Consider the following 12324-nt stretch of genomic DNA (forward strand, 5'->3'; position numbering starts at 1 on the left):
ACTTGAATACACATCCTTTGTGATGAGCATGTTGTGCATTTCCAAATTACAGTTAATTTTGATATTTTTAGGTGGCCATAAAGTTTGAAGGGGGAAAAAAAGCATAAATGATAATAAATTAAAGTAGCTTGGAATGAATGAATGAATGAATGGATGAATAAATGAATGAATGAATGGATGAATAAATGAATGAATGAATGAATGAATAAGTTGTAAATTGTCATGTGCGACTACCCAGCAAATGTAATGATATTTATAAATGACTAATTCATGATAGTTGTTTAAAATAAAATAAAATAAATATTTTAAAGCTTTTAGGTGTGTGCACTGACATGCACTCAACGTGTAAGGAAAATGCATTCCTACTTAGTAGTTGTAGTTAATGGCTGCAGCACATGACATCGTTAGAGTAATAAAATATAAAATATAGTAGTCTAAATGTTTTTCATAACCATAAACACCATATTAAGCAAAAAAGTTGACTTGGAATGCATAAAATATCATACAAGGGAATTCCACAAGGAAGTACACACACCCAGTCATTTTGATTTGTATCTTACAATGGTGTTGTTCTCCCTGTGACCAGCAGAGGAGGTCTAAATCAAGAGAATAATGGAAGGAACAACATTGAACATGGACGACATGTTCCTGACACAAGTGTACACAGTACAGTCATCATCATTAATGTGACGATAAAATATGTCAAATCACAAGCAGGCTGAATCTGGAACATTCTGTGCACATAATGTCCACAGTTTACCTTTTTCTTAGGGCTTAGTGTACGCTACATTAAATGAGATTAATGAAATGTTTGATTCAATTATTTTGTCAGTGGTAATTACTGTATTATACGAGTTTTGATAACTTAATCTGGGAGTGTAGGAAATCGTGACTTTAATAATCCCCATCTCTAATTTTATAGGAAACATTTTAAAGTAAGATTGGCACCATTACCCGCTCTGTTCAGACTATTTTTATTTTCCTACTGAAGTGCAAGGAAGTTTGATTTTTTTTTTTTTTTTTTTTACTACTGAAGCGCAATGAAGCATGTGTAAAAAGAATAATAGTGCATTTCTAAATTAACCCATTTTCCCCCTTTCAAATTATTTTTATGTATTTCTCTGACCGAATGGAAACCCAGCAGTTAAATACTGTTATTATTTCTCCATGTAAATGCAATTTTAGAATTGTAGCCCGATTCATTTGACTCCTGAAAATCAATAAATACATCAATCAATTAATAGTGATAATGATAATAAAATAATTAATTTAATGACTTAATATAATTACATATAATTCCACCAAGTCCACCCCCATTTAATTTCAAGAATATATATGTATGTATATATATATATATATATATATATATATATATATATATATAAGAAAACCTCAAATCTGGAAATGGATCTTTCTGATTTTTCCAATGAGAAACAAAGGATAGAACAGACTGCACTTACTGATATGTGGCAGGTATTTAAACTAGTTCTGAACAACTTGACCGCTTTGTGAATTTAGCTTCAGAGAGCCTTTTGACTTTTTTTACACCACAGGAACAGGATCAGGCAAATTGCCCAGATTCACTGCACTCTCGTAAGTGGCTCAAAGTCGACATTATAAAACACATCCGCGAACACTTTAGCGGCTCTGTGTTTGATTAGCATGACTGGGTTCGTGTTTTGATTAAAGGAAGCTCATGAGTAAAGTGCTGACCATAAACGATTTCCTCATTGCATCAAAGTCACGCGGAAGCAGTAAAACAGGCCCTCGAACGTCCCCATTTATAGAGCCACAACTTAATGAACAAGCCATAACAAGGCAGTAAAGAGGTAAAACCGAACTAATCTGTAACATTTTAGCACACCTTTCAATAATAACATTACTACTGTATATCATTTTTAACAAATCATTATTTAACCATTGACCATATATTCATAAAAGTTTTACATTGTTCATATTTAGATATACTGTCATATGTATTCTCAGACTGCTAATATGCATGCTGTTTGTTAATGAAAATGAATATAAAGCTTCCTTGCAGGAAATTGCTTTACATTTTTTTTATTTTTTTTAATAGTAGAATTCATATTCATATATAATTCATTATGCAAGAGTGTATTTATAGTTTAGAGAGGAGCATTCCTGGGAACCACCTGGGTAGTTCCTGTAATATGAACAGCCTTGGATTTTTTTAAAATAACATTTTGCTATTTGAATAAAAAGGTTAACAAATGAGACCTTATTGTGAAGTGTCACCTGCTTTAAAAAAAAAAAAAAAAAGTGCACTTAAAGGAAATGAATACAGAGAAAATTATGAATATAAATGTGATTGTGAAAACTCTCACATACTTTCTCAAACATGAAAGAGAATTATTAATTTAATAAACTAATTTAATAAACAAATGCTATTGTGTTTGCTTGCCAATTGCAGTTTACTGTACATGTCAAATTTCAGTGACATGGAATTATAGTATAAATATATATAAAAATGTGGCCAGAAAAATAAACTTCCACATTTTAGTTACAAGTGACTAATTTCAAAGACATCTTTGCATATATCATATTCACTGTCAAATTCTTAAATTTCTCAGTGTGAACATACTAATGTATTTATCATATAAAATCATTCACCTTGATGTTTAATTTGTTTCAAAGAATGACCTCTGTAAAATATTGTCCGTCAATTAAACCAATTAAAGTAAAAACAATGTGTAATGAACTTGTCAGAACACATTCTTACAGGATAAAAATCCATCAACATTAAATGTAGTGGAATTTAAACTCAGTATTTTGTACACAAAATAATTAGTTTTACAATATATTACATAAAGATGTATGACACAAATATACACAAAAGATTTGGCAACAGAATTATCCATCCACACGGTAAAATTTGATCTTTCAGTCATTGGAAAGTGAGGTAAAATGTCCCGCTTTTTATTTTATGTATTTTAAGACGTGAGTGAAGGCACATTATTGAAATATTGAATTAGTTTTTTTTTTTTTTTGGTTGGTGTTTTTTTTTCGGATTTGAACACCCAAAGTTTGTAAACATTGTCTTTCTGTACATCCACAGTTCAGTACTAGTCCATACTGTAGCACTTCTTCTCAAGCGAGGTGATACATGCTGTACCCTAAAGGTGTTCCATAAAGTCCCACTGGAGCAACAGGCAATAAATGCCTCTGGTAGGGATACGACTGGCCATAGAGTGAGATGGCCGAATGAAGTTGGGTTCCAAGAGGAAGAGGCAAACTGAAATTGGGGTGCAGGGCAGGTTTGGCAGTCAGTTTGAGCTTTTCCAGCTCGGCCTCTTGCAAACGCTTGGCCTTGGCCCGTCGGTTCTGGAACCAAATCTTCACCTGGGTCTCTGTGAGGGTGAGGGAGCTGGAGAATTCTGCTCGCTCGGCAATGGACAGGTACTGTTTCTGTCTGAACTTTCGCTCCAAGGCCAGGAGCTGTGAGGTGGTGAATGGCGTACGGGGTTTACGGTTGGTCTTGTGCTTGCGGAGAGGACAGGGACTTACCTGGCCTGTGGTGGGAAAAGAAGGTTTAGTTTAAACGTTAGTGTAGCAAAATGTAATCATTAATAGATTTCGTGTAGATTTTAGGTTGGTCAACAATATAAACTATATTTAACAATATAAACTAATTTAATTATAGTGTTTTCATAGTTCAAATAAAACACACACTTTATACAAGTATAACCTACATAATGTAAGCATGTGAATGTGTTTTATTTTGATTCTTTTTTTACTTTGATGATTTAAATAATAATTATGATGAACACGAAGGTAGGGGATAAGTAAAATTAAAATAAAGCTATAATAACATTTTTGTTATATTTAGTAAATATATGTCGATATTGTCATCTATTGTACATATTCCGCTTAATAACACAGTTGTTTAAAAAACGGCAAAATCATATATATATATATATATATATATATATATATATATATATTACTTTAGGCTATGCTAGTGTTATGTTCTGAATTAAATCAGAGTTCTCCTAAATAAAACATTAAACTGCTTGTGGCAGTGGGCCCTCATGTGTCTCTAGTTTCCATTAAATTTATACTTTCACAGTCACTATTAAGCATGTATTCGCTTTAGTTGCAAATTGCCTAATACGAAGTAAACATCAAATATGATGTCTGCTATTTATAAATTAAGAAGATAGCATTTCCACTTTTTAGATCTTTTATAAGTTTCAATAAAATGAGCCAAATTGCTCGTTTTAGGAAATTTCATTTTTATGACGATTATAGACCCTGTCGTAATTGATATAATTTAATTTAAAGCATAAACAGTTAGTTCAGAAAATGAAATTGCTTACGTGTTTGAGCGAATCTAGTGTTCATAACCCATGGTGTACAGTCATCCGGCTCAGGGGACTCCGATTTGACGGGTGAGGTCTGCATAAAGTGCTTTTGTATTCCAGCCGAACCACAAGAATCCCTGATCTCAGGTTTAGCAAACTGGCTGAATACATCCTCTTCTCGCCGTCTTTCAAAGTCCTTACTGGTTTTGTGGCTAGATATAAGAGACTCCACGCTGAATGGGTGGCTTGACACTTGGGTTTTGCGCTGCTCCATGTCCCGATCTCCGTCTGATTCCTTCAAGCTCGCGGACGCGGACATCCTCCTCGCGACAAGCGTCTGGACTTACGAACTTCAAAGTCACTCTGACGTCTCATGCAAAAAGCATGAAGCCTTTGATGCCTTGAAGCACGCGGCCACAACAGAACTTTCAGCCAATCAGAGCGCTGCCAAATTAAGGCTCGCGCTCCGTTGCTCAGCAGCACACTGAGACTGTAGAACTTTTGACCAATGAGGACGCTGCTGAATTAGGCAGCGCGTTCTATTACTCGTGATTGGCTTACTGAGTTTGTAAGAAAGTGTCCATCATTATGATTGACAAAATGACAGCGACAGATTTAGCGACAGGTTCTGGAATTTTGGTAAGTAAAGCTATGGATTAATAGGAAAGAAATATAACAATGTAGGGTAATGACTGAGTAGCCTATGCATTAAACATATTTACAATGACTTGGATGCTGAAACACTCAAAAGACTATTTGAGTTAGTTGTTTGAAGTTCTGTTAGTTCACACTATTCTAACAAACATACATCCTCAGGGAGTTAATTCTATTGGCGTTTGCAGGGTCATGACAGTTTGTTACCAAAATTCTTAATAAAGCAGATAGACAGTTTGTTAGACAGTTGTTGTTGTTTTTTAATGTAAACAGACTAACCACTGTGACAAAACATGCTGTTTTCTTTTATCAGCTTCACACCATAAATGTGGCGTTTTTAAGTATGTTGGAAACATTTTTATTTTTATTTTTTAATTTGCCTCAAGACACAAGCATTTTGACACAAGCATGTTCCATTCTGCCGATTTGCTTCTTGTGCTTTCTAAAGACAAGAGTGCCGTGAGTGTTATGTTTCTCTAAATGTTATGTTTATCTTAAATATTTTTTGCTTATTAATATGATTGGAATTGGATTATTGAAGGTCAGCAACAAAAACACTCATTAATAAAATGGGGTTAAAAACATAGGATTTTTATGTTAACATATTTAATTATTGCAAGTTTGCATCATATTCTGAGTTTCATTTTCACTGTTTTTATTAATTTTGTGGAATATGGAAATTGTTTTTGTGTAAGTGAGATGAGTAAATGCAAGTTCACATTTAGTCAATAAGCATCATGTTTTCACAGCGCACACAACGCACTTACTCCTGATTTCTCTCAACATGGAGACATGAGAGCTGTCAGTCAATAAATGGGAACACAAAGTAACTGGAGTTACCTTTTTTTTAAAGAAAGTAACTCAGATGTTTCCTTGTAAATTAAAAAGCAATGTGTTAATTTACTAGTTACTTGAAAAAAGTAATCTGTAACTTTAATTGTAATACGTTACCCCCAATACTGGCCCAGACAAATACAAGAAAATGTGCTCGAGGCATTACAATGCAATATATCATTACTATCCAAGGTATAAATTGAAGTGTTATTATTTGCTTTAAAAGGTAATTTTGCCACTTGCTGTCTGCTATTTTTTTGCACACCATCTAAACTCCTTGGAAAAAGCATCTGTTCCTGGCAGCGGCAGTAAACTGCTAAAGAAAGCATTAGGGTGTTTACTCTTTAAACACGAGAGTTAGTTTCAAAGTGAAGCAAATTATCGCTCTGAGAGAGAAGGAAATGTATTTATCATGAAATTTATGTCTTGTGGACACTGAAGCTGAGAAACTGTACAGTAATAAGGCATTTAACAGAGACGGATTACTTTTGGTCTCGTCCTAGATGGGGGAATTGTTTGTAACCATGACACTTAGGGTATTTGGGCAATCACACTTAAAATAAACATCACCCTTCTTCTCTTGTAATGAATAGCTGGAGCAGCAATCAGCTGCTTGTTGGACTGGTCTTTATGTGTGTTTGTATGTGCACTAATGCTGCAGGGTGAGATTCTGCTAGCTTGTCGTTCCCAGGAGCCTCAGCGCGTTTATTAAGCAGGGTGATTTCACAGACAATCTGAGGTTTGTGAAGGCGCCAGTGAGCGGGGAGATGAAAGGCGCCTCTCCTCGGGGGAGAAACTGTGGCAGTTTAGCGGCTCCACTCAGGAGGAGTCGCCTCCCTGTACACACATACACACACACGCAAACACACACGCATGCACACACTCAGCCGTCACGCCCCTGCCCTTAGGCACCTTGTCGAGCACAATCCAACTCTTTGCGTAGATGGACTGAGAAAGACTGCTGAACTGTAGTGATAGATGAGAAGGACATACGTTTGCGGTTGAGGATCATAGGAGCTGACAGGAGACATATGAGAAATACTCACCGTGAGAGAGAGAAGAAAAAGCAATGTTATGCCTTAAATATAGCGTTCAAAAGAGATGCAGGAAAATTACCCTTTAGGATAAGCCTTTCTGAAATTGACCAACACATCCTCTTTCCTTCCTCTCTGATCTCTTTGACCTTTGTAAATAAACGGAGGCAGGTTTGCCAGAGGTTTGCAGAAAATGTCAAAAAGAGTGCTCCTGGTTTTTCTGGTATGTTTGGACACACCTTGAGCATTGTAATTATGGGCTCAGCTTTGCAGTGCAGGAATGCTTGTGTGTAGCTATTTAAATTTCTTCAATCTAACAAACTGTTTACACGTATATTTGCCCAGCTTTACACACGCTATGATCCACCAAATCAAACTTGCACCTGGCCATATCATTTCTCGATCATTCTTTACTCAATAGGGATTTCTGTCAACTGAACATGATAGAGATTGGCAGATGTTATCTGCCTACCTCTGGTTCAAATGTGAACATTAAATATGATTTTCTGTCAACTTTACATCACCATTGTTCAGTTTTTAAACATTAACTTAGTTTAAACTAAATACTCTCAGGACAATTAAGGGTCAAAAGGGATAGAGTAAGAAGGTGCAATGCAATGCAAATCTTGTTTGAGGAGAGCAACATATGTATTGTCTTTGAACTCAGATAATGCAGAGAATAGGGGATCACAAGCCTTGTCTCACTAATTACACTGCATGACAAGACTTGGCACAGGTGACAGCAACTGTCATCGCTTTGTTTTTATTAGTACCTTATTAGGCTTCCGGAGCCTTCTCTTAGAGCAAACATTTGCTGTAATGAGAGAAAATTGCTACCCACCAAAGGAGGATGGCGCCAGCTTCAATTAGCTCAAGGGAGGAAGGTATTACTTAGAGGCAAATAAATTATCATGTAATATAAAAAATTATTCACTCAACACATGATAGGTTCCCTGTTGTGCAAGTCTACCTTTTTGTTGACAAATACCTGCTGACTAAGTGTTTTTTTAAGAACTAAAAAAAAAGTAACTGTTTCTTTAAAAGGAAGTATGTTATGTTATGGTATGGTTTCTTGTCACAGTCTCCTCCAACTTTTTCACTGGGGGGTTACAGACAAATGAGGCATAACTTCTTAAGGTAGCTTTACATGAAAGTTAAGCCATTATTACTGTGATATTGTTCTTTAAAGCTTTGAAAAAAATGTTATTAGGAAAATGCAATATAAATATTAAACCAGTTGACTTGATATATTTTTTTATGTTTTGAATTTTTCAATTTCCCATTTTAATGTATAGAAAAATTGTTATTTATATGTATATGTATATGTATATGTAATGTATAGAAAAATATGTGTAAGTTCCACTGTCCCTGCAACACTAAAAGTGGCTTGGAATATAAATAGTTGGATATCTATTTTTTATCAAGGAGATACATGGTAATAATATGTCACTCCGCACTGATTGTTAATGAAGGCAAAGTATCAAATCCTCATAACAAAAAAAATAAATAAATATCCTTACAGAGAAGGACCAAACAAACAACATTCAGCTGGCCTCTTTTTGGTTCTGGGTCCTCTTATTAGATCCCTGGAGATGTGCCATGCTATGTAATCACAGATTGCCGCCATGCCAGATCCCTGAACCGATGAAGCCATTAGGGTTCATGACTCACCCACCTTCATGACTAAAGTTTCCGTGTAAACGCCCACAAGTAAATGAAGGGGCCCTTGCACGACCTCTCATTTCTCACAGACAGTGACTGAGCAATGCACGGAAGCCTTGATTTATGAGAAGGGTTTACAACACAGAGACAGGCTTTTAATTTAGGTCAAGGCCCTAGCTTGGCATAATTGTTTTTTAAATGTAGGGAATGGTACAAAAAATATTGGTTGCCACAGCAAAAGCGTGAAGAAGAATTACCCCTGGAGATATCTGCTCAAGTTCTTCCATCACCTTAATTTGGACTCATTGTTGACTTGAATGGTGTCTGCTCACCTCAAAGAACTCTTTAGAAAAAGATATCACGTGTGTTTTCTAAATATGGACACTGAAGGAATTAGAATGCGAGCTAAAACAACAAAACAGACCGAGACTGTTATTCACAAGTGCGGTCACAATAAACCCTCTAGACCCAAACACAAACAGGGCACGGCATGTCACCCGACACCTGGACAGCGGGTGTCCCCTTCATTAATGCGATCCTTCCTGCCCCCCAGCCCAGGCAGACATTTGCCTCCGACCCCAACAACATTTAATGAGAGAGAGACGCCAGGCACAGTGGGGCAAGTCAGAGTGGGAGGGACTCTCCCTCCCCTCCAAAGTCCTCTCACTAGAATGGACCCTCAATTGGAGCAGACTGCCACAGGGGTCTGTCAGGAACCCTCCGCCCACAAGTTCAAATGTCAGTGCCCCGGCATGCGCCCTCAGAAAGAAAGGAAAGAAAGAACTTCAGTAGTTTTCTGCCTGTCGTCTAATTGATTGGCGGGCCTGCAAATGAGCAATTCTCTGCTTGTTTTGGTGGACATGGTTTCCATTTAATCAAGGATTGACAGCAATAATTGTTAATCTACATTCTTCTGTGAGTTTTTGGAAACATTTTTTAGCATTATTTTGGAAATCTCTTAGAGGGTTAAAGGTCTAAAACTAAGGAAACATTGACTGATTTGTTACACTTTTTGTCCACCAAAATCATTGAGTCAGAGAAGTAGCCACTTAGCCATGACAGTCTGAGAGTTGTATAATTGAGTGTATATTAGATGTGACAGGTCAGCTTGAGTGTGTTTGTTGTACGGTTTGGTGCGAGTGGAGAAGTAAGTGAGTGGTGACAGCGTGTCGTGTTAGCAGAGGGAGTCGCTCTGGGATGGTCAGGTTGATTTCATTAAGGTGATGGGACACATGTGCCCCCTTTTTCATCTGCTCTTCGGCCCCCTGCTACTCAGTCTTTCAAGTCCCGCTGTCTCCCGATCTGAAGATAATTGTTCACTGTAATACTAGTCAGGAAATGAGCTGATCAACTCCAGATGGATGGACAAGGGAAAGGGAACGACAGAAAGGAAAAGAGAGACAACGACAGAGTGAGAGAAAGGAAGAGACAGGGCAGAAGAGTTTTGTATCAAGTCAAAGATGAAATATTAATGCTGATACTTTGAGAGCCCTTGATACCACTTGGCTTTAAAAGCTAATACGAAGAGTTCAGTACTTTAAAGTTGGCCTGCAGTCGACCACATAGACTCTACTTCTTACACTAAATTTTCATCGGATGAGACACTTTCAAAGCTGTTGTAAAAACACTGATATACTCACAACTGTGACGTGAACATTCTATAATAATATACCAACTTGCTACATTGCTTGCCTACTGTAAACAGTTAGGCTGTTTTTGTTGTTGTTGTTGTTTTCCAAAAACTAGTACTAGATGAATCACATTATTGAAGAAAACAAAGAAATCAAGCTAAGTATTATTTGTAATTTTTTTTTTTTTTTGTGCACCATTTGCGATCAAGTTGTAATTTCATCAATTTATATGAAAAAGTGTAAAAAAAGGAGATACATAAAATCCTACAAAATGGACATATTACTAATTTACAGCTATAGAATCATAAAACATAAATTAATCTTCTATATCATATTTTATTCTTTATATTTTTATCATATTTTTACCATTTTATTGATATATTTTATATCCCTTAACCCTACACCTAAACATAACCACCTTACTATTCCCGCTGTACTGTTAAATAGATGTTTTTGAGCTGCTAATCCCACTTCACCTCTAAACCTAACCCCAAACATTTCTTAAAAATATAAACAGCATAAATAAAAATGTAACAGACTGATACTGTAAGTGCAGTCACTATTAATTATCTATTACAAAAATATCAAAAAGCAGTACCAAAGTAGTCTGAATGACGATATGCAATTGAGCATTGCAATGCAATGAGCATGTAATATCACTGACCTAAATCCTTTGTCATCAAGTTTTTTTCTGGCAACATATTTGACGAGTACACAGAATATTGAGCAAGGTTAATTTGTGTCCCATGGCAAACAAAATACTGCAAATATTACGAGACAAGTATTAGTTAAATGATTAGAGAATTAATGTAATTCACGTGTAGTCTTGTTTAACGTTATGTAATCATTTGAAAAGAGTTGGCACCAGAAGTCACACAGAATAATAAAACAATGCGACTGAAAACATAATCTCAATGATCAAAAATACAATAGTATCAACTGATTAATTCCATAAATTCAATAATCATAAATAAGGGTTCCTTAAATGTACGTCTTTAAAGTTGTTGGTATGTAAATAGTTTTAGATTGTGTATTTTAATGTAAGTAAATGTATGTGTGGTAGAACCACATTTGTTTTGTAAAATACATACTAATACACTTGAGATTACAATGACAATACAATTAGAGGAATTTGAGGGTTGCTTGGTGCATTTTAAAACTGTTCAAAACTCCAACTTTAGTATGAGCAATGGTAATAGTGAAACCACTAATTAGTTTCCACTATGCACACATTTAAGGCTTCCAGGTCATATATATGACATAATATTCAGAGATTACACAAGCATTATGTACACCGTATAGCAGAGGTTTTGGGAAAGGAAACTATATTCCTCCTAAGTATAACAACAAAACGTTGTGTAATCAGCTTCATTTGCTGTAATAAGGCACCAAAGGGCAAATGGCTTCAGTGGTAGAAACAAAAATCAAAGGCTCTTGAGATTGAACTGTAATTATACTTACACAAGCCATTGCATAAAGTGGATACGGCATTGCTTGACAGTTTGTTGTTTAAGCTGGTTAACTGAAACAGTTTTTACTTGAGAAGAAAATAAAAAGGAGATGTTTGAAAAGCAAGTTCTGATATGATTTGAACAATAAGCACAAGTATAACAAAGAAAAACAAAATGAAAATAAAGGAAAATAAAAAGAAATGACTAAAGATATACAAATTGTTCAGTCATCCAAAAGAACAATAAGTTTAAACACAATTTATAATTTCAGAAACCATTACTTATTGACAGAACATAAATAATGATTAATAAATAGGGTAAATGTACCTATTAAGCTCACCAAAATCCACGTTGAGACATTTTTAGTGCACATGACATTGGTTTCAGTACAAAAAGTTGTTAAAATAAAACATTAATCTCTCACAAAAAAATAAATACAAATATTTAATTTTATTTTAAATGACAAAAGCATTTCAATTAAGATATGTACATCATTAAATTCAAGAAGTCTGGCTGTGCTTAATGGGTACATTTTTGTACCCTTTAAACACACCACTGTTCCCATTAAGCTCACATCATGTTTTATTAAAAATTCTTGTTTATTTTAAACAACCTTTTTAAAGAATAATTGAAAAATATTTTTGGAAGGTACAAAGTTAATCACAAAAAAAAGAAAAGAAAAAAACAGAACACTAAAATCAAGAAAAAAGGCATTCAATTTGATCAGTTATATATT

The 12324-nt window shown here is 35.3% G+C and overlaps 1 protein-coding gene across 1 annotated transcript; it reads right to left on the bottom strand.

Moving 5' to 3' along the window:
• Positions 1 to 2132: 2132 nt before the first annotated feature.
• Positions 2133 to 4878, bottom strand: msx2b (muscle segment homeobox 2b). Its single transcript, XM_058757279.1, has 2 exons — positions 4338 to 4878; positions 2133 to 3530 (listed from the first exon to the last, which is right to left on the bottom strand). The coding sequence occupies exons 1-2, from the start codon at positions 4639 to 4641 to the stop codon at positions 3109 to 3111; spliced, it is 726 nt and encodes a 241-aa protein (XP_058613262.1). The 5' UTR covers positions 4642 to 4878; the 3' UTR covers positions 2133 to 3108.
• Between the last annotated feature and the right edge of the window lie 7446 nt (positions 4879 to 12324).

Source organism: Onychostoma macrolepis, chromosome 21 (genome assembly GCF_012432095.1).
Source record: "Onychostoma macrolepis isolate SWU-2019 chromosome 21, ASM1243209v1, whole genome shotgun sequence".
Taxonomy (NCBI): Eukaryota; Metazoa; Chordata; class Actinopteri; order Cypriniformes; family Cyprinidae; genus Onychostoma; species Onychostoma macrolepis.

Excerpts from the sequence above, each read along its gene's own strand:
- msx2b (XM_058757279.1), bottom strand. The coding sequence starts at position 4,641 with ATGTCCGCGTCCGCGAGCTTGAAGGAATCAGACGGAGATCGGGACATG. Across the intron at positions 3,531-4,337 it reads CACTAGATTCGCTCAAACAC|GCCAGGTAAGTCCCTGTCCT; the intron begins GTAAGCAATTTC and ends TTCCCACCACAG.